Source organism: Fundulus heteroclitus, chromosome 12 (genome assembly GCF_011125445.2).
Source record: "Fundulus heteroclitus isolate FHET01 chromosome 12, MU-UCD_Fhet_4.1, whole genome shotgun sequence".
In the NCBI taxonomy this organism is placed as follows: Eukaryota; Metazoa; Chordata; class Actinopteri; order Cyprinodontiformes; family Fundulidae; genus Fundulus; species Fundulus heteroclitus.
Genome location: NC_046372.1, coordinates 3,156,116 through 3,179,203, shown reverse-complemented (window position 1 = coordinate 3,179,203; position 23,088 = coordinate 3,156,116). Strand labels below are relative to the sequence as shown.

General features: G+C 40.3%; 1 protein-coding gene across 4 annotated transcripts in view; it reads left to right on the top strand.

Annotated features, from left to right (window-relative positions):
• The window catches only part of ebf2 (EBF transcription factor 2), a 42,635-nt gene extending 25,630 nt beyond the window's left edge, over nucleotides 1-17,005 (top strand). For 2 of the 4 annotated variants that reach the window (XM_021316991.2, XM_012863515.3), the window contains exons 7-16: nucleotides 5,133-5,214; nucleotides 9,267-9,408; nucleotides 10,474-10,604; nucleotides 10,807-10,933; nucleotides 11,023-11,111; nucleotides 11,221-11,286; nucleotides 12,784-12,958; nucleotides 13,054-13,236; nucleotides 13,325-13,495; nucleotides 13,664-17,005. In XM_021316991.2, the coding sequence (XP_021172666.1) occupies nucleotides 5,133-5,214; nucleotides 9,267-9,408; nucleotides 10,474-10,604; nucleotides 10,807-10,933; nucleotides 11,023-11,111; nucleotides 11,221-11,286; nucleotides 12,784-12,958; nucleotides 13,054-13,236; nucleotides 13,325-13,495; nucleotides 13,664-13,695 (1,198 nt within the window). In that variant the 3' untranslated portion in view covers nucleotides 13,696-17,005. Of the gene's footprint in view, nucleotides 1-5,132; nucleotides 5,215-9,266; nucleotides 9,409-10,473; nucleotides 10,605-10,806; nucleotides 10,934-11,022; nucleotides 11,112-11,220; nucleotides 11,287-12,783; nucleotides 12,959-13,053; nucleotides 13,237-13,324 lie in introns of all 4 variants that reach the window. The other 2 variants (XM_021316990.2, XM_021316989.2) reach the window with 1 other exon arrangement.
• The last annotated feature ends 6,083 nt before the right edge of the window (nucleotides 17,006-23,088 follow it).

The following is a 23,088-nucleotide window of genomic DNA, read 5'->3' as shown; positions in this document are numbered from 1 at the left end:
GAGGGGGGTGAAAAGTTGACTCAATGGGTTTTTGGGTACGGAGTGTGTGTGGAAGGGGGGGGGGGGGGGGGGTGTCCAAAGGTGGGTCTGTCAGCGTATTAAAGAGTGTGTGCCAGTGAGTGTGTTTCTGCATGGTTGTGTGTGCGTGCGGCATCTGGCGTCATATAAGCAAGGACTGATGAGAAGAAGTCAACAAATAAGGTCAAGAACCCTCAGAAAGTGAACAAAGTCAGAAATGAATGTAGACAGCTGCTGAATTAGGGTGGTGCTTTTTATTTTGGACCTCGGTCATCAGTTCATTGAAGCACTGTCATGTCAGCCGGGCAAATGTTTGATGGCTGATCGTTACGTTGTGTGCAGAAGAAGCTGGTGTCATCTGGCCATAGTCAGGAGATACTGCAGTGAATATAGGTCCTTTTAAGAGACTCGCCATTTTCTATGTAATGCCTTGCACATGGATTCTATCCTTGGACTTAATTACTTATTGGCACATTACAGTAACCAACTTTCAGGTATCCATCCATCCATCCACCCATCCATCCATCCATCCATCCATCCATCCATCCATCCATCCATCCATCCATCCATCCATCCATCCATCCATCCATCCATCCATCCATCCATCCATCCATCCATCCATCCATCCATCCATCAATTCATTGTCTTCTGCTTATCAAAGATCCGAGCAACAGGTCCTGGAGTGTTACTAATTTGTTACCCTAAAATAAAATCCTTTGCAACTACCCGCTTTCAAACGTCGCCTAACTGGTAAACAGAGGCCAACTATGTGTAATTTATTAGATAACAAATATAGCTGCTCTGTGAAGGCCTCAGATCTTTGTTGGAGAACACTACAAAGCAAATAGCATAATGAAGACCGAGAAATGCAGCAGACAGGCCAAGGAGAAGTTGTGGAGAAGTTTAGAAGGTTAGGTTGTCAGATAGCATCCCGAGATTTGAACCTCCTATGGAGCATTGCTCAAATCATCCAAAAATGGAAAGGGTACGGCTCAAGTGCAGACCTATCAACATATTGTACACGCTACAAAGCTACCAAGTGTCCACCTTGACCCACTGCTCATTCACATGCAAAACATGCCATCCCTCGTGTGAATCATGGTAGTGGCTGCATCATGCTGCTGGGATCCTTTTCTTTAGCAGTGGCAGGAAAGCTGGTCAGAGATGCTGGGAAGATAGATGAAACCATGAAAATGGCAGAAGAATACCTGTTGGAAGTTGCAAAGCACTTGGATTTCTTTTTTCTGCAGGACAATGACTCTAAACTTAAAGCTATAATAGAATGGTTTATTTCAAAATATACTGATGCATTTGAATGAACCAGTCCAAGACCAGAACTAAATTGCTTAAGAATCTGTGGCAACGCTTGAAAATGGATGAAAAGAGATGCTCCCCATCCAATCTGACTTTGCTTAAGCCAAGTTGGGAAAAAAACTAACGACCAATGATTTCAGTATTGAGCTGTACAAAGCTGGGGGACGCATACCCTAAAAGATGTAATTGAAGAGAACAGTGGTTGTACAAAGTACCTAAAATACACTGGATACTTGGACTACATTTTCCTCTTACATCATAATTATGGTATATTTTATTTTTTCTTTCCCATAAAACAAGGATGAAAAACATATTGCAGTTTGTGGTTGTAACAAAAAATGTGAAATGTTTAAGTGGCGTCAATACCTTCAACGTTGATCCTGTATGGTTTTCACAGAAGACGGTGAGCACACTGGATTAGTTCTCACCCAGAGTTAGGAAACACACCTTATAACATTTATGTAGCATTTTAAATGGTCATAGATCTTGGTCAAGTACAAGTAATGTACAACATCAGACGTACATTAGAAGAAAAATTAGTGTGAGGTGTGAGAGTCACAGATGTGGGCACTTTTATATCTCCACTCCAAACTCAGGTCTACCGCAGCTCTGAGGTGGAAGGTCCGAGCTCTGACAGATAAATTGTAATCTCTCTCTGCCAACAACAATATTGATTGTTCTCTGAGCGCATAACTCAACTCCAGTAATATTGGAGACAAGTTGGAACCGAGAAGCCGTTGCAAGCCAGGTCCTGTTCACATGGGAGGAAACTGGAGCAAGCGATGGAGGAATGATGAGTAAAAGCTGAGAGAATGAGGGAGAGATTAGTATTTGATGGGAGGATCCAGGGCTGTGGGGCCAATATGAAGTTCCTCTCCACACAGCCGCTCCACATTAAGATGACTTATGTTTGCAAAGAGCAGAGTGTGGGTGGGATCAAACCAACCCATGTAGGCCAAAAGAATGCTGAGTCCTTCTGTGACATTATTCTCCTCACTGTTATTGTTTTTTTTTATTACTGGAAACCGGGAAAGTGATGGAACAAGTACTTTAGTGGAGTAAAATGCTTGAAGAAAGGAGAAATAATAAGTTCAACAAAATTACAGAATGATACTTTAAGGAAATGTTGCATTACAGTGCATCTGTGATTTGGTGGTTCCCTCTTGCTGTAACTAATTCATGCATGCATTTTCATACACAAGAACACCTGAGGAATACTAAGTGTTTGTGTTGTTTTATAAATATATATATATAGTCACAGTAATACATTTTCAGAGAAGCTGTTAAGGATCCAAGAATATAAAAAGTCAGGCTGCACGTTGTGACCCTGAAGAAGAAGAAAAGTAAAGAGAATAGGGGCTCATTTGAAATTTAATAAGATAGTGACTGTATTTTTTTTTTTTTTTTTTACAATATATTGACTATAATCATATGGAAAATCCTACCAGACACTATTTCTGTCACTTTTTGTGATTAAGTAGGAATATCTCTGATGGAGTCTTTAGTGTTAACAACTAACAACAAAGCAGTAAAATTCAATGTATTCTTTTGAACTTTTGAAGCAGGTTTTCACGGCTTCTTTAATATCCATCTCTCTTCCAAACCAGCCAGTCAAATTAGGCAGATTATACACTTAGTGCTTTCAACGGCGAAGCATTAATATTTTACAATAGGAAAATTTACATCAAAGTACATAAGCTGAGGAAACACAAACAACATGTTGAAGATTATTTAGCTTTATTGTCCATTTTTCCTTTATAATTGCAACCAAATTTCAAACCTTTTTAGGAGATTCAGGATTTATTCTCTTTAACCTTTCTGGTAGAATAGCATTAGGTCCAGATCGGGACTTAATGTCTCTGATACATATCTGAGTCATTTTAGAGCAGGCAGTCCCAGTCTTATAGTTAATTAAATGCCATGTACAGTGTATGCGATAAAATTACACACTAATATCCATCAGCACTATTTGCTCCGTTACGCATTATTACTGTGATTGTGTAGCACTCAACTCACTCATTAGAGATGTTGTGGATGCTGCAATCTCTCCTATTCATATTTCTTTACTGCAACAGGTATTTTATCCCAACTAGAGTTCCTGCAATCACCCTCAGTAAGCTGCTCCCATACAGGGCAGTCCCCCCCCCCCAGATTATTAAAACTCCACAAGTACAGCTGCAGTCTTCAATAAATTTACTCCCCAATAATTTTCCCACCTCCTAATAGAGTTTTTATGCCACGCAGATGGCAGAAATGTACATTTACTCTGTGTTTTGAAAGGACTTTTCAAGCTCCTAATATAAAGTATTTCAGCTAATATTGTGTGGAAAAAAAGAAAAAAAAAATGTTTTCCAGCTTCTAAACTTAGCAATGTGTTTTAAATGTCAGAACCTTTAAAGGATAGTGTTTTAACTGTGCTTTTGGCTTTTGGCACAGACAGGCCAGGAGGTGCAGTAGTCTGCCTTTGACTATAAATGTCAGTGTAAATGGTGAAAAATGTTCAGGGTTACGGAAAATCCAAAAGTTGGTGGATCAACAGAATAATGTTCATGACCTATAATGCAGTTTTGCAAGCCATGCACACAAAAATAGACTGTGATTTTTAAAAATTGGCTGTGCATTTCACGGCAAGCCGGGGTTGCAGCTGCAATAATCCCAGTTGGTAGACCATAAAAAGACATAAAGTTCCTTCCTTCCTTACTTCCTTCCACTGGCCCACCCATCCATCTATCTATCCGTCCGTCCGTCCTTCCATCCATCCATTAATTTTTATAAGTGAGATAAAAATGTACTTATTTGTTGAATTGAGTGGACAATTAATTTAAGAGCTAAATGTTTGATGTTGGTCCGTAGCAACACAGCTGAGATTTTGTCTTTATTCAAACACAAAAATGCTCTTTTTCCCTCCTCGTGCAAAACATCTGAATGGATCTCCTTAACCTCATCCTCCCCTGCCATCACTTCATACCCTCTTTCTTAGTTTATTTCTCTATTCTCTCTCCATCTCTTTGCTGCATTTCTGTGATGGAATGTGCTCCCGTTGCTTCCTCCTCTTTCCCATCTTTGCCTCTCAGCGTGGGGACTTTGGGATTGCGGCAGAGCTGCGTTGCCATGGCAGCTGGCTGTGTTTCCGAACCGTGTACACCTGGGATTTGGAGTCTCTCTCAGTAGTCTCCCTCTCCCCTATTTATTCCACCTTTCTTTCAGGCTTTATGTGGTGTAGCTCAGGCCCCTCTCCCTTTCTTCAGCTCCACAGTGCATTGGATTCAAGTTACATACGTGATGAGACACATGCACTTGAAAAAAATAAAATAAAAAATTGTGTCCATGCGAGCACCTGCGCGTGCCTCCTTCCCTACCTTCGTCCTGCCACTTCCTCATTTAATTTTCTCTGTGGCTGTCTCTACTTCATTTCCCTCTGCGCTCCCATGTGGGGTTCAAATATGGCATTGTGGGATACCACGGTCCCCTGAGTCCGCTGGCATACATCACTGTCTCTGGTTTACTTTGAAACACAGCAGCACTTTTCACTCGGCTTGTGCTTCCAGATCTCATTACTTGATTTAAAGTGTAACAACATTGACTTTAAAACTAAACTAAACAGCTGGGATTTATGTCAGAACTGTAATCACATGTGCACACATGCAATCACACAGGATGTGGCTTTGAAAAAAATAATGTCAACTTTGACTTTTGTTGTGCTGAGCGGTGGAAGTGATTACATACAGGAGACTGTCATAGAAATAATTTGCTGCTGATGTAAAAGAATAAAATATATGCCCTTTTGTTTACCTTTGCAGGTTTTTCTTGAAGTTTTTCCTGAAATGCAATCAGAATTGTCTGAAGACAGCAGGAAACCCGAGGGACATGAGGAGATTCCAGGTACATAAAAATGTACACGTATGTGAATGTGTGCTTGTGTGCGGACATAAAAAAGAGCATTGATACAAGAGGATGAAGAATATAGCCACAGTTGTAAAAGACACCACCCTTATACTTTTCTATTTTAATAAAAACCCTAGAGTCTCTCATCCGGTCTATTTCAATATAAACCACTGAGCATGAAGCAACCCTTAAAGGGGACATATCAAGCTTTTTAATGGCTTCCTTTTTACATTTAAATCATTCAGTTGTGGTCTATATAAAGTGGAACTGCAATGCTTTGGTCTGAATTCCTCACTATTGTAGCTCACAAGCCCCTTTTCTTACCCCTTTTCAGAGGTGTGTCTGAGAACAACTAAATTAAGTGCGGTCTCTTTAAATCTAAAGGAGGCATTTGACACCCCACTCCCTACCAGGTGGGAGAGCCACTCCACCACGTTTGGCCATTTTTGTAGGATGTTGGGTGGCAGTGTATGAATTGTGTGAGTTAATACACTCCACAACTGAACATTTCCGCTTAAGTACTTCTTCTAACTTTGCCTTCCAGATGAATTCTTGTATTATTTGTGCATTCACAAACACATGAGAATTCATCTTGTACCGCTCTGGTTCCAACTGTTTGTGTCCGAACCAAAAACAGTTCTGTTGAAATTCCCTCCTTTCCCCAAACAGTTTTAATGGTAGCAGTCCTACACTGATAATGTGCAGAGCTAGAGTGCTACACATTATCAATCTGGCTGCCAGGTTATGCATCTTCAGCATCCTTGAGCTTGGACTACAAAATCATGACAAAGAAAATAAAAATGGATTCACGAAATTAGTGAGCCGGAAGTCCAGGACCTTGCTTAGAAGTTCCACAACAAATACCATGATGTAATTGTTCAAAAAATTTAATAGCGATAGCGAAATCTCAATGGGTTGAAAAATATGACCTAAACAGAAAAGATAACTACGCTGCACCTGGAGAGACTGATTTAAAATTTTCTGCACTCCTAGAGACTCCTAGGATTTCACATGGTGTGTCCCCTTTATTTTATACTTTCCATCTCCAAAAACTCTTTGCTGCTCTGTCCACTTCAGCTGGACAGCTGAATTTTATGATTTAGACTTCATGAACCCTTAGCTGTTTTCACACCAGATCTGATCTGACCAAAGGAAATGTCCACATTTAGTTTGATAAGTTTGGACTGTTATAAAAGACAATATGACTTCTGGTCCAGACCAAACATTTAAATTCTGTCTTAGTTTAACTGTGAGTGAACCCTGGTCCACTTCTCTTATTGTGAGAATACAACCAGACTAGATGCTGTAACTGCATGAGGTTGTCCAGCCAGTTTGATCTGCTTTCAATAAGTGCAGCATGAGAGTGAACCAAACCAAACCAAACCAAACCAAACCAAACCAAACCAAACCAAACCAAACCAAACCAAACCAAGTGCACCATTCTGCATCTCCTGCCTAGTTGAACACTTGACCATCCCTATGTGAAACCATCCTTAGTTTTGGCAGAAAAAAATATCTGTCTCAAAACAATAAGCCGCTCTCTCAAAATAATCATTTTTTTAATTTAAGGTCATGCTGTATGGTACTGTGCATAACAAAGCTAATTGCAGCTGAAATAAACTCTCTTAAATTAGATAAAACAAGAGATGATGTTTCTCGCATGGCAGAAAGTTTGTTTAGTTAAGATTTAAAGTCTCAAATCTTTGAAGCTCTCTAACATTAAAGAGGAAAAGCTCTAATTGAACCTTTGTTACCTAAGTTAGTTACTTTAGTTACCTTGGCTAAGGCCAAAAACCTTTAGCCAGTTGGCGGTGATGACATGATGACTTTCATACTGTCTAAAAACCTGCTCCTGACTGCCCACTCACCCCGTTATGTAGTTATGTATGTCCTTTTCACATGAGAAAGTTTGATCAAAGGTCTCATCAAACAAATAAGCTGAGCCCAATCAATAATATGAATACCCAGTATATGAATACACATACCTACCAATACATGTAATTGTGATGAATTATTGTCTATGCACCATTCACTATGCTAAATTCATCTTGTTTTGGTTTAAAGTTTCGGCAAAGTGTTTTGTACTCCCTGAACGCCTTCAGCAAGCTCAGCATTACTCATTGAATTTCCTCTAGATAAGACATTACAAAAGCAAATAGCTGGAGAAGCCATACCCAGACTTGGCCTGAAATCTGAGTAGAGAGAATTGCTGTTGGAGCCAAAGCGACTTCTAATCCAGACAAGACTGGGATTTAGGTGGCAGGACCACAGAGCAGGAAAACCTTTGGTTCTTAAAAAGTAAACTACCTCATTTGACCCACAGAAAGCAGCACTACCATTGCTGTTTTGTGCCTCAAGTTCTGGCCCAATTCATTGGATTTCTAAGTTGTTTCCAAAACCTTGAGTGGATTCCTTTTTCCTTCTCCTGAACATTTTTTTTCTAACACCAGAGCTTAAAAATAGTGCATCAAAACAACCCTTATCTTGACATCTGCTCCAGTGTCATTCTGGCTCTCAGTCAACAGGCAGTGCTTAGTTGGCAGAGATGTTTGTCTTGTTAAGCGTTTGCTTTGTTTCTTAGTTAATTAAACTTGCTCTTTGATCTCCTTTAGTTTGCTTCATTTGTAATAAGCAGAAACTACTGAATTTAAATCAAACATGGCATTTTTGTTTATAGTATTTAGCTGGATGTTAAATTAAAATTTATTTATTTTTAAATAATTATCAAATCAGAAAACACAACAATTTATCAAAACTCTATATGAGTGTGGGACTTTAAGCTGGTAAGGTCAATAAATCATATTTTGATGAATTCTCTTATTGATCAGCTATGAGCCTGACTTACTCTTTAATATGAAGTGAGACCATTTGGCTCCTGAGCATTCTCTGAGGAAGTATTTCTGTGGAAGTCATGCTGGAGAAGTTAAAGGTGAAAGATAGAAATCAATAAGGAGTCAGAGAGATGGAAAGACAAACCAAAGAGTTAGATATGTGGGAGACACGGCTGTGGGAGCTCCTCGGTACAGGAAATAGGTTGAGGTGTTTCAGGAAGTTGTCAAGAATTGAGTGATTGGCTCCAGATGGGGAAGGTCACGCTCTGTGACCCAGGAAGTGGTCACAAGGGACTCCCCAAGCTCACTTCCTCTCCCGTCTTTCAGCACCAGCGGCCTCTCTCTGGCGTTCTCCTTTGCCCGGCAAACCCTCCTGTCCGGCTGCCCCCCGCCCCTCACCGTCCTCGTCTCCCACCGTGTTTGCTTTAACTCCTGTGGTGTGACACATGCTGAGAAGTTATGAGCACACGGGCGCACAAAAACCGCGGGTCCCTGGGTTAAAAGGTGATCGGGGCTGGGCAGGCGTTCGCTGCTTGATCGATAATTTACAGTTATTTTCCTTTGCCTTCCAACACCTCTGGAACATATGTTTTTCCTTCTCTCTTTAGTTAAGCTCCTTCACCTGCAAACCTCTCACCATGTGCGCCTTTGAAACGCAGATCAAAGTTTATTACACATGTTATTTTAAAATACACGCTATAATGTGCTGAAACATAAATAAATATTGTAAATAAGGAGGATACAAATTTAAGATTACCCTCTTGTTATGTGTATAAATCTGTGCCTCACCTCTGGAAGGCTCAGATAAGTGGGGACGTGCAGTTGGCAGAAAATCCCATTATGAGTGCCTTAAATCATCCAATACTTTAACGACTGGCTGAAATTGTAGATTTGGTTCATATGTTTGTTGTCACTGGGAGATTAAGAGGAGACAACGTGAGCCTGCTGTGTGCTGCATGAATCAAAAAGTTAGACTGAGGGGGGAGGCCATATGGTGAGTGGAGGAGTGAAGGGGTGTGTGAGCCCCCAAACGCTGATGTATTTGGAAATCCCACAATGTCAGGTTATGTATTAAGAAATATGACCATCACCTGTATGGAGAAACAAATTGTCACTCAGGGACTTTCACTGCTGCAATCTGACATTTTAAACTTGCTCTCTGAATGCTCCGGTTACGCTCATGCATCTTCCTCTTGGCCCCCCTGTCCTCTCGCTCAGGTGGTCTTGTCCAGTACGGTGAGCGTAGACGGACACGTCCTGGCCGTGTCTGACAACATGTTCGTCCACAACAACTCCAAACACGGCCGGAGAGCTCGCAGACTGGAGCCGGGAGAGTCTGTGGAGAATAGCATGGAATACGGTAGGAATATGAGGCCACCATGAGAGACTCAACTTAACTGTACTCCTACACTCGCTCATGAAGCCAACTGTTCTAAAGAATAGGACAAATTCATCTAGTATATATTCATAATAACTTAACATAAAGTCAAGGTGTCTTGTAAAATATTAATTGCCTTGTTTCTTAATTTGTTATCCACTTTTTATGGGAAATTTGGGGAAGAAAAATATGTAGTTAACAAGTATGAAATCTCAGTCCTATTTCATTGGATAGTGCTACTAATATCCGAGAATTTTGCTCCAGGGTGTTGTTGCAAGTAAACATACTTTGGAGACAAAAAGAGGGATTTGTTTGATTATTTGGGCTTTTGGATTTTTCATTTCTAAGATTTATTGAAACAGGTCTAAAATCTTTTCATTTCTGCACTAATTAACGATAGCTTTTACAAAAATACAGAGCCAGATCACTTCTTGTACTATGTCTGAATATTTGTTTTATTTTACCTGACCTTTAAATGAGGATGTCCATTTGCTTGACTATTTAAGCGACACAAATTATTGTTCAGCAGCTCTTTAGATACTTTTTTTTGTGACTATCGCTAATTTGTGAATTAAGTTAACTGAAATAGCTTGATTTTAATTTTGCTTTCAAACCTTATTCCCTCAGTCCTTACAGTGCAAAAAGTTGTAAAGGTATTCATGCAATTATTCACATTTTGTCACATTACAACCACAAGTTCCAGTCTATTTATTTGGGATTTTATGTAAAGGACCATTTCAATATGGTACATTTATGGCATGACACCCTGGACATCTGGCATCCCCACAGTCAACAATGGCTGTAGCAGCATCATGTTGTGGGTATGCTTTTCTCCAGCAATAAGTAAAACCATGTCACCATTTTTCTTCTGCTTCACATTTTTGTACTATTTTGTGTTGCTCTATCAAACAAAACACATGACCAAACGTAAGAGCTGTTGGGAGTCTCTGTATAAGCAGAGTGGCACATTTCTCCTCATTTCTTAATTTTTAATTGATGGTCATCCTATGTTGTGTAAATGAAGCTTTTATTTTTTTCCTCCCTCAGCTACCCCATGCATCAAAGCCATCAGCCCCAGTGAAGGCTGGACCACTGGCGGGGCCATGGTCATAGTCATCGGGGAGAACTTCTTCGACGGGCTGCAGGTGGTGTTTGGAAGCATGCTAGTCTGGAGTGAGGTAAGAGTTGTCTTTGAAACATCCCACTAATGATGCTGCATATTGTGAAACGAAATGCACAGCATATGGCTTGTCTCATTATTTGGGTGATTTATGAGCAGTCTTAACAATTGAATCTTCTCACAGTAATGAGTTAGCCTAAATATTTACAAGACGTGGGGAGGCGTTTTTTGGTGACACTGTTTCTGGGCTTTCTCCTCAGCTGATCACTCCACACGCCATCCGTGTACAGACGCCTCCTCGACACATCCCCGGGGTTGTGGAGGTCACGCTGTCGTATAAATCAAAGCAGTTCTGCAAGGGAGCGCCTGGACGCTTCATCTACACTGGTATTAGGATGAACCCTTCTGATCTTAAAGTTAAACACAAGGTTTTATATAATTGGCTCTAAAGTTTATAACCAAATGATTTTCTTTAGCCCTCAATGAGCCAACCATAGACTACGGCTTTCAGCGACTTCAGAAAATAATTCCTCGGCATCCAGGAGACCCAGAGAAACTAGCCAAGGTGAGAAATCTCTTACTGAAAGACCTGCCTATGCTTATTTGTTTAAGGAGTTTTAATTATTACACTTTTGTTCTGCAGATGTTAAATAAATTAATAATTTTCTTTGTAGGAGATTCTCCTAAAAAGAGCAGCAGATCTTGTTGAGGCTCTGTATGGAAATCCACACAGTAATCAGGTACTTAAACACAAATGTGTTTCCTATAGTTAGAAGAATCAGTACTCATCCATTAGGTAAATGCTAACATAGAACATTAAATATCTGAAAGATTGACGTTTGATTATACAGACTCTCAAACTCCTTGAATGTTTTTGCATTTCATGATGATAAAACCTCCGAATTCAATGTATTTATTGGGACTGAATGTAATAGACCAACAAAAAGTAGTACACCTTTGTGAAATGGTGTGTAACTATTTTTACTAATAAAATGTGAAAGGTTTGGCAACGTTAAGGCTTCCTTTTGAAGATCCACCTCAATAAAATCATTTGCAATCACTTTATACTGGAAGTTACACAAAATGTGAACAGAGTCAATCTGTGCATAATGCAATCCTAGTATAAATATAGCTGCTCTGTGAAGGGTTTAGAGCTTTGTTAGAGAACGAGAGTCAACAATGCATTTTGCTTTGATAGGGCATTTGTGCTGGTGGCACCATCATGGATGCTTTTCAAAAGCAGGGAAGCTGAGAAAGTTGATGAGAAGATGGCTGGAGCTATACACAGGATAACCCTAGAAGAAAACGTTTTAGAAGCTGCAAAAGGCATGAAACTGGAGTGGAGGTTCAACTTCTTGCAGAATAATGACCCTAAACATGCAGCCAGAGAGACAGTTAAATGGTTTTGATGAAAAGCATATTCATGCATTAGACTGAATCAAGAATCAGTGGCAAAAGTCGAAAATTATAATATTCCCAGACCCTCTTCTACTAATAAGACAGAGCTTAAGACATTTTGCTAAGAGGAATGGTTAAAAATGTCCACATGTGCGAAGCTGATGGGAGACAAACGCTAAAAGACTTGCTGCTGTGTTTGCAGAGAAAGGTGGTTTCACATGGTATTGCCTTGAGGGCAAATCCTTCCCACACTTTTCACGTGTCCACGTCGTTTCACTATGAAATTACACAGTACTTTGTGTTGTGTATCACATAAAGTCCCAATAAAATATGCTGAAGTCTTAGTGTGGATTGTGTAGGATGTATAGCAAAACAAGTTTCTGATATAGGTATAAAATCGGCCGACAGGACACGGCTTTTATCCTGAAGGATTTTAGTGTAAACATTTTGCAAGGCACTGTAAATACCATACAGTGTTAATAGGCATTATTAAACATATGGTGAACGCAAATTGGCTGACTCCAAAAGTCCGTTTGTTTTGCAAGTTGCTCTCTTCTTTTAGTTTTTGTCAGCCAGCTGGCTTTTCAGCATCTAATTCACGCAACAGATGAAAAAAGAAACACCCGAAGAAGCCAGCATGACTCAGAAAATTGTCAGCCAACCTGTATAGGCGCTGACGGGCTGACAGAGTGAGGCTTAAAGCTTCTCAGTTATCCAGATTAATTAGTGCATTCATGTTCTCTAGCAGGAATTGCTGCATTGACGTATATCAAACAAACCGCCTGCTTTATATCAGTGAAACTGACCTGTTGTCTTTCACTTTGTCTGACTTGCTGCAGGACATGCTGCTGAAACGTGCAGCTGACATAGCCGAGGCACTCTACAGCGTTCCCCGTCCTCACAGTCAGCTGCAGGCGCTGCCCAGCTCACCAGCACATGGGAGCGTTATGGGTCTGGGCTCCTATCCATCCCAGTTAGGGGTCAGCATTGGAGATCCAGGACAGAGCAGTCAAGGTGAGCAAGCCGAGCCCAGAGCTGTTCTCTTCTTCTGTCATTGTCACCAATAAAGCTCAGAACTGAGCCTACTCTCTATTTTTTTTCCCCTCCAGGTTATATCCGTAACTCCAGCAGCCTGTCTCCGAGGGGTTACCCCTCAGCTTCCACTCCCCAGCAGTCGAGCTACGGAGGCAGCGGGGGAATGACTGGAGGCTACGGGACAGTTCCCATGACAAGTCTTGGAGTTCCTGGATCCCCCGGATTCAGCAGCGCCTCCCCCACAAGCTCTCCCTACAGTACGACCTTACTGCCTCCCCAGATCTTACGGTGCTGATACGGACTCGGTTTCAGCTTTAAAACTGTTTGTTTCTCTCTGTTCCACAGTAATGCCAGCGAGCCCCACAATACCAGGAAGCTCCAGCTCCTCGTCATCTCTCTTGCCTTTCTCCTCTTTCCCTTCCGCTGCTAAACAGAAGAGTGCTTTTGCTCCCGTCCTCAGGCCCCAAGGTTCTCCTTCCCCCGCCTGCCCCGCCTCGGGGGGGAACAGCTTCAGAGGTAGTCATCCAACTCACTATCTGACCCCGCTGTCTGAACTCACCAATGCAGTCTAACCCTATACTAACCAACGCAAACGCTATGACTGAACGCGACATGGGTGATGTACAGTGATGAAACGCCTGACTGATTTAGAATCATAGATTTTGTATATTTTTTTCTCTCCAGCGATGACGGGCCTGGTTGTCCCCCCGATGTAGCAAAGCACCTGCCCCCAATCTGCCCCAGACCACTACTTCACTTACCTCCCCTTTTTTTTGGCACTGAGCAGGGAGACTGAAAAAGCTTATCCGTACTAAGCATAACTTTTCCTCCCTGATTCCACCCGCTGTCTCCCCGAGCCCCGCTTTTTTTCCCCCCGACCAGTCAGAGAAACGGGGCGGGGAATGAAAATGTCCAAAGACCAGCAATCTTCTCTAGATGCACAGGAAAAGCACTACAGCCTCAGCTACAAACAGCAAGACTGCACAGTTTACTGTTGTTATGCGTGTCTGTTGGGAGAACCTCCCTTTTAATTTCCCCCTGAAGCTTCAAAGCAGATCTTTCCCGACTTCTGATCCACCGCCACACACTCTATCCAGTTTTTTGCTACGCCTGCAAAACACCTGCAGGACGCACTGTGGGATCGCTGAGCATCGACGGACGACGGGCAGCTCAGATAGGAAGCTGCAGCTCTAAAACGCGGGGTGCGGACTTTGTGCGTGTACAGACACCCCGAAAGGCATGTGTGTGCACCGTCTGTGAGCTAGCGAGAGGTCGTTTTGTAGTAGACTTTTTAAAGACAACTTACATTCCAGAATAGTAGAACCTTTATATTTTGTTTTGACTGTTTCGTTCGAGGGAGAAATCTTTGTCTCATGGGTTATTACTAAAATGAATTCATATATTGATTTATTTAAGAACAAGCAATTTAACTTATTAAAGTTAGTTTAGGGAATAATATAAACGTGTTTTTATAAACTGGTTCTCTTTCCAACTGCTGATGAAATTAAGCAAGCTCGCCAATTGCCAATTACTTTGATAAATGACACTCTGTAATGGATTTTTTTAGTGAAGTTTTTTTTTTTTAATTAAACTTTCCTACTTTTCAGGTTCTTGTGAAAGCAATTATGTGTTTGGCCGCAGTTAAAGGTTATTGTCCTTGTGTAAAAGGAAATATTAGTTAGCTGTATCCTTTTTCTTTTATTTCCACTTACAATGCATGCTTTAGTTCACCCGTGCTCTGGTACTTTTTCACCCCGAATTGTTTGTGAACTTTCATTTCCAATGTCTAGTCACTATGCAGTATAGGAAGCAAAAGCACAACAGCTCACACAAAAAGAAAAAAAGGTGCATCGGGTGGTCTTTTATTAATGTCATCACGTTCCTACAGCTACAGTTCCTTGTAGAGGTATTCAGTCATTTTGTCAGTTTGCAGCACAGGACTTCAAAGTATTTTGTTGGGATTTTAAGTGATGGACCAACACAAAGTGGTGTCTCATTGTGAAAAGAACAAAAAAGGGTTTATGATTTTCTACATTTTACACTAATAAAATCATAAAAACGGTGATGTGCATTCGGAGTATGCTTCTACTAGCCTTGTTTGTCTACTTACTAAAAGTTTTGCTCATAGCCCAGGATCAGTGATACTGGAAAGAAAAGGTCGGTGAACATGCGTCATTTGCTCTTGCTGTGGGTTATCAAACTGGGCTTTGACTGGGCCACTTGAGCACATACATTTAAACATCACAATTTAAACTAAATCATTTCTTCTCAGGTTTGGTTGTATGTTTAGAGTTGTTGTCCTGGTTGAATGTGAACCTTTTACCTCCCGTCTCAATTAGGGTGACCAGATCTCTAAAGAAAAAAAAAAGAATGTGGGACAACAAGGATGCATATGAGGGACAATGTGAGACAGTATGATGACATCATAAATTTAAGTCTAACACAGATCTCGCATTACATTAAACAGTTTTGTTAGGCTTCAGAAAGGTTTCACTTTGAGAAGGTTGAATAAAGTTTTTAAAAGTTTATCGGAAAAACCTTTGTTTAAAGTTGAGCGGTTTTTAAGGTAATCTTGACTGCCGTTACCTTGTCTGTCTTGCAGCCATCTTTGGGTTTTAGTACAAAATGACTCCATAGATCGGTTTGTTTCTTCTACGGTCTCGCTTAACATCACGCTCCCCTCTGTGTGAAATAAAAAAAAAATATTTTGGCAAACTTCACAAAAAGCTTGCTAAGAATCACCCTTCACTGGCCTCACCCAGTTATAAACTGTTCCCCAGTCTTTGTTGCAGTTGAACTTTCTTTTCTTTGACATAGTTTCCATTATTTTCTGAATGCTACATCAACGTCCTTTTCTTGCTCTGTGTTATTTTACCAGCACTGGGGCACAGGTTGATCATGACGTGAGACGCTGTTTGGTAGTTTGATTGACAGCCGACGCAGCTCTGTTACGATGACTGCAGCTCTGCCTTCTTTACACTTCAGGAAAGGGCCTAGTCTAAATTTCTTTTCTTTACTTTTCAGAATTCACACACAGGACACTGTTTCAATTTGTAGGACAGGAGTGAAAAATGCAGCGCAGTCTCACACAAAATGGGACATCTGGTCACCTTAATGTCAAGTCTTTTTGAAGCCTCTGACAGGTTTTCTTCTGGTGTGGCCCTGCTTTCACCTCCATTCATCTTCCCATCATCTCTGACCAGTCTGCTTGTCCTTTCTGAACAAAAACGTCCCTCCAAAATGATGCTGCCACCACCATGTTTCCCTATGAAGATGGTATCTTCAGAGTGATTTCTATTGTTAGTTTTCCCTCAAACATAGTTTTGCATGCTGATAAAAAAAAAAGTCAACATTTGACCTCAACTTGCAAGGTTAACTTCTATCACATGTGCCTCCTACATGGCATATGGTGCTTTTTTAATTTTAATTTGTTTTTGCAATACTTTGTTGCCCATAAAGGCCAGGTTCTCCCTCTTGGGCTGTAGATCTCTGGTACTGCTTCAGAGATGCCATGGGGCCTCTTGGCTGCTTCTGATCACTGCTCTCTTTTTCCAGGTCATAGGTTTAGCTGGGTGGCCAAATCTTGGTAGGTCTGCAACTGTACTATACTCTTTCCACTCTCAGGTGATGGGCTGAACAGGGCTCTGTGTGATGTTCAAAGACTGAAATATTGTTTTGTGTTGGTCTTTCTCATAGAAATTCCACCAAAAAAGAACACATTTTGGTGTTGTAACATTGGAAAATGACACAAAATCCAAGGTATGAATATTTTTGAAGGCACAGTATTAGTCATCACAACACAAAATGCATTCTCAGGATGTGCACACAAAAAGGGTAGCTGACATTTGCAAATTTGTTTCTAGAGTTCAGTTAATCTTATTTATTTAAAACATGTTAGCAATTTATAATTATGTTTTTTTTAAGCCATCTTTCTTTGAAGTGATGCAAGAAATGTTGCAAATGTGATTTGTAAATTTTAAGGTGTAATTATATTTTGTGCTCCAAATAAAACAAGTAAAAGAAAAATGGAGACATGGTCGTGATTGAAGTGGTTACACGTATTTCTTTATTATGTTACACTGCGGTGTCCTGAGCGTGAAGCTTTTCCTGCAAGCCTCCACATCTCAAGGTTGTGCCTGATCTATTTTTGACTGTGCCCATCACCTGTGTGCTCGTGCAGCTTGTTACACTGTTTTGTATACATAGCTGATGAGCCGCAGCATCTTAATTGTGATGCGAGCGTTAAAGACTGAGTAGAGCATGTCAAGATAAACAACATCCTCCCCCCTCCCCTTTCCATCCTCCCATCTCTCTCCTCTCCAATAAGCCGGCTTCTCTCTGAGGACCAAGCCTCTGGGGGCCAGAGTGAGAACCACATGAGTCTCCTTCCAATGCGGCCTCTTCCTCTCTCTGTTAAAGAAAAAAAAAAAAATAATGCACTCACACATAAAGGAATGTGGCTCACTGCTGCCTTGCTTTCTTCAGTCTTTGTCTGGTGCCTCTTCATCCCGTCTTTCTTCCTCTCTTCCTCTCTTATCCTCCCTTGCAATGGTCCTTCTCTGTTAATGTAATTAGCACTGCTAAAGAAGGGCAGTTAATTACCCACTCTATTTTGATCGGGTAATTAATGTTATGCCAGGAAACAGCAACTGTTTCATTAACATAGCCCTCAAAGCAGTGAGGGGGTAGGGTAGGCACCCGGTGGATGCACGGCTGCGTGTGCTGTGGACTTTTTGCAGGGACAATGAGGGGACGTGGTGGACTTCAAACACCAGACACTGCCTGCCATTTAACCCCGGAATCACTCGCCGGCCGCCTCTTCCTCCTCATCGCCCCCTCCTCTCTTTGATACGTTGTTAATTTGACAAGTTAAAGTCAGCTCTGTTGCCAGCACCTCACCATTCATCTTGCTGAGTGCTCCTTCTGCCCGCCGGTGCAGGAGCCATATGCTCCTCTTCCACATGACGGTGTGGTTGTGAGCGCGGCGGCGCCGTTTACCGTGTTTTTCCTGATCACAGTTTTGATAAAGACAGCATGAGATGCCACCTGCCACCGTGTCATTCCACATCACACCATCCACAACACCAGCATCCAGCTGCCGGGTAGACGAGAGCCCCGCCGTGTCATCCTTCATTATCAGGACGGCTAAAGTATGATCAGTTTCTTGTTCAACTTCACGCGCCTTGTTTTTTCGCTTTAAAGGAAGCCGAAAACACACCCTTCCCTTTCTCCCCTCTCAAGGGATGTGTTTGTGTTTATATACCCAATTAGCCCTCTGGCCACAGCATGGCCATGCATTAGGCTGACATTAGCCCCGGGTGGGTGTGACGTCTGTGTGCATGTGTGCAAAATACAGTGAGCCCCATTCTCGTTTGAGGCATAATCAGGGGTGTGCGTGCCTTATTAGGCAGAGTTGGCCAAATCTTGACGGGGGTGGCCCACTGTTTTGTCAAATAGATTGGGAGATTGGCTTCCACACACCCAGCCAGTGTCCTGTGCCTTTGGCCCATCAGTGAATCCACCATTGTTGCCCATTAGACCGATGGACCCTGATTCTTTTTCCCCCCAAAATGAATTCCCCACCCCTCTCCCTGCCATTCCCCTGGGTGTCACTAGAGTGGGGTGGCAGATGGAGGAGACACAGAGCTGCCCCCTGAGACCACCCCCCCAAACCAAAATCACACACACACACACACACACACACACACACACACACACACACACACACACACACACACACACACACACACACACACGCACACACGCACACACACAAATAGATGCACACTCTAAAACATTTATGTATACAAATGCATGAGCACCACATAAGCACAAATACACACACGGCAGAGCAACACAGAGATCCCCAGCCCCCAGACACAAACCTCATCTGTCAGCCTGCTGCTTTTGTCCGGTCCACAGGAGTGTGTTCAGTGAACGCAGAGTGACGTCTCTGTACGATGCCTCCAACGCCTGTGCCGTGTGTGCCTGGGTTTGTGATTGGGGTCAGAACTGAGAGAAAGATCTTCATGAATATTGCAAACAAATGCTAGAATCGAGATCTGGTTAAATAAAGTGATGAGTAATTAGAAAAAAAAAATGCAACACATAGAAGTATCTAAGTTTCTTTCATTAACTTACATTGACATTAAACTAGGGATGGCTGACACAGGCATTTCAATTTGTTTTGATATTTTTTTCTGTATTTGTTGCAATAACACTGGAAACGATAAAAATATATTTCAAAAATTCATCACAGTCTTCTTGTCAAAGCCTCACAAATGGCACAAAATAATGATCTTCAAGGCTTTTTATCAAATATATTTACATTTATTGGAGCTCCCATGAAACCAAAGCTTGAAAAAACATGTTCCCGAACATATTTTTCACTTTTGGAGTTTGCAAATAATATGAATTTGTTTACTATTTCATAAATAAATTAGAACTCTTATTAAAATAATTTTTCCACTGATCTGGATGCAATAATTGCACATTACTGAATCAAACCCATAAAGAATTAGCTTCAAGCTGTTTTCTGTTTTCTTAAATAGTTCCCATAAAGCATATTGCTAAAGACAGGAGCTATGTATTTCATGTGTTTGCATAAATATGCTGAATTTGTAAATTGAAGAAGGATTTCAACTTTTAGAGATCAAGCTGCAAAAGGCGAAAAAAAAAATTGTTAGTCACTGTCCTTTGACATTTATATTAAGTTTGTGGAAATTAATACTTTATCGAACAAAGAAAGATTCACGACACATGCTTTGATGTCCTGTTTTTAATGACTCATACTGCAACCTTCAGGAACTGGATCTAAAATATTAGCTTTGTTTGCAGCAGTAGGCAGTTAGCCTACTGGGTTTGCCCACTCTTAATAGGACTTAATTAATATTAATCAGATCTTTGGTTTTGTCAGCAGTAGAGTGAAGCTCAACTTAGCCAGCCCAATGTGATACAAAGCCCTAACCAGTTTAACTTCAGGACCACCAGCCACCCACTACAGCATCACTGACTTCCCTTAGGTCCGCACTTTTTCTTTTGTTTGCATTCAACACCGCTCGTTTTATAGAAATGGCTCAATAACGTTTAAATTGGATATGTGACAGCCACATCATTCCCTCCATATTATTTATTTAGTACAGCTGTTTTTGTTACAATGTCACTCAAATCCCTCTACATCAATGACATGGTAGAAACTGCAGAAATATGCAACGCAATCGACAAGAGAAATTATTTTGTAAGTATTCTTGTGGACTTCAAAAAGGCTTTTGACACTATAGATCACACCATTTGTCTTCACAAACTGAGCAAGCAGCGTAAAAGAGGGGTAGCACATGAATGGGTTTCGAGAAAGCAGTATTTACAGATTAATGATGTAAAATCAGAATTATATGATATAAAGTGTGGAGTACCCCAAGGGTCTGTCCTTGGGCCTAGATTGTTTATCTTATATATAAATGTTTTTGTCTATGCATCCAAACTGCTTAAATTATTTGTGGATGATGATATTACCTTATTTTATTGTGGGGGAGACACAACACAGGTGATGAATGTGGTTAAAAAAGAATTCAAGTGAATAAAGAAATTGTTTGGTGTAAACATATCATCATTCAATCTTGAAAGAAAAAAAACTTGACAAAACAAACAAACTTGTTCATAAATCATATATTTAATCCATTTTCATTTTTGCAAAAAAGAGCTGTAAAAATAATGAGTGAAAACACTATAGAGAGGCAACAAACCCACTATTTCTTCAGTAACAATTGTTGGATCTTGGATTAATAAATTAGAAGACTATAGTATTTTACAAACAATGTTTGAAGCGCATAAAAACACAATACCAGTAAATATTCAGAAAAGATTTAGAAAAAGAGAACGCAATCATGATTTAATAGGAAGTGAGATCTTTAAAAAAAAAAAAACTAGAACAAAAGTGATGGAGCGCTGTATTTCTTGCAAAGGAATCACTTTATGGAACAATCTGAACAAAGAAACCAAAGAATCAAAATCAATATTTACATTTAAAAGGACAATAAAAGCTGCTATGCTGAGTTAATACGGCAGTTATGCCTGATTGTTAATAATCATGTCATATCTAATGTTTTGTTTTAAGAGTATACATAAAATTGGCCTAAATAAAACGAGACTTTCAGTTTTGGAGGATAGGTATTTCATTTCATTATCTTCGTTTTTGTTGTGTATATTTTGATGCTTTTAAGGTTTGAGAATCCCAGGTTTATTTGATGCATGATTGTGTTGTTGATGGTTTTGTAATTTAAGTTCTTTGTAAATGTATTGCTTTAGGTAACAGGGGCAGATAACATAAGATTATTCTTCTCTTCTGCTCCCTTTCATACTGGATTGTAGTTTGTTTGTTTTTATATGTAATTGTTTTGTTCGTTTGGTTGAACATAAGTAAGAGGCGGCCAAGGCCGTTTCAAAGGTTATTTGAAGTCTTTTCTAAATTTGACCTTGTTATAGATACATTTTCTGTCACCACAACAGATTTTTAAAGTGCATAATCTGTGTGAAAGAGTGACATAATAGATAAACCACTGCCTGTTCATTTGGATTTCAAGATTACGCCAAAACAAACTTTTCATTCTTTAGAAAATGTAATTTTTGAGATTCTCCGTTTATTTTCCTGTCCAGGTATCAGACAGACATTTCAGTATATCTGTATGTATAAAGAATCTTTAGTAGAAATGGGCACCAAAGCTGTTTTTAAACTGGGTACAACCCAGAAAATGTGCTCTGGTAGGAAAGGTAGTTCATTTTGGATACATACTGACCTAGATATGAAGTTTTTTAATGGGAGTTTTAAAGACTATGCAAGAAAAGGGGACTCCTGTTGAATATCAGAGTGTTTTACAGTGCTTACATTCAAATACAGCTATAAAATCAGGCAATGTTTGTGCTGATATTTAATAACGTAAAGAACTGAAGTGTGGGATTTGACCTTTGTTGCCTGAGATGACTGAAGGAGAAATTATCTGTCCAGACTTTTTTTTTTATTATCTTCAACCATCTAAAATGGAAATGTCCCAACATTTCAGTGTTAAACTTCAATTTAAAACTATTACAACCTCTCAGGATTGTGCAAAATCAGATTTTAGCATTGAAAGAAGCAGACATCCTAGCTGCTGATGCTGCAATGCCTTTACTTTTTCTCAAAAGACAAATAATAAAAAAAGAACATTTCCATAAGGGTTGGAGTGACTTTAGTTATAACGGTAATACTGGAATAAAGTTTTATTGAAAATCTAGGCTTTTATTCTTCATGAATAGGAATGCAATACTTCATGCTATTTGCTTTTTTTTTTACTTTATTTATGATTTATCTTTGTTTGTGCTAGTGTAACACCTGAGATTCCCACATTAAGTTCAATATTGGAACACATTATATAATGTTAATTTGGACTCCTTTGCTTTCCCTCGGGGTTGGGACTGGTGCAGTTCATTCAAAATCTGTTCTAGTTAGATGTTTTCTCAAAGTTTTGAGTGACTTTACTTGGCTTTTAAACCCTAACATGTGTGTAATAATCTGATAATAATGCGGGATCAGTCTGATTTCACAGTTTTTACAGCATTCTGGGTTCTGCTGTTGCGGTGGGCAGACATCCGAGTCCCCAGATCATAACAGCTTAACAGGGAGAGAACTCCTGCAAGTCAGCCAACACAAGAGTATTAGCCTACCTAGTCACTGTAAACATCCTGGTTATGGGCCTTATGGTGGAAAGGCTTACCAGAAATCTTATAGGGAGAGAAAAACGTTTTGGGAAATTAAGTGTGAGGGAAAAAAAGATTTTGGGAAGCTAAATAAGATTCATAGCCTAAAAAACGGCATAACAGATTTTAAAGCTCAACTCCATTTCTCTGCGGTGAAAGAAAAACAGTAAAACATGCATTTGCCGAGCTGCTTGTTAAAACCATGGTAGAAGAAAGTTGTTGGGTCGTCCTGCCGATCTGCGGTAGAGCAGTTGCCTCCTATGCAGAGGCTAAAGTTTGTTTCCCGGCTCAAGCTGTTTCCTGCATGTCTGCCTTTCATCATGTCAAGGATACTTATGAATAAAGGCCAGTGGCACCACTAAATCTTTAAAAGAAAAATG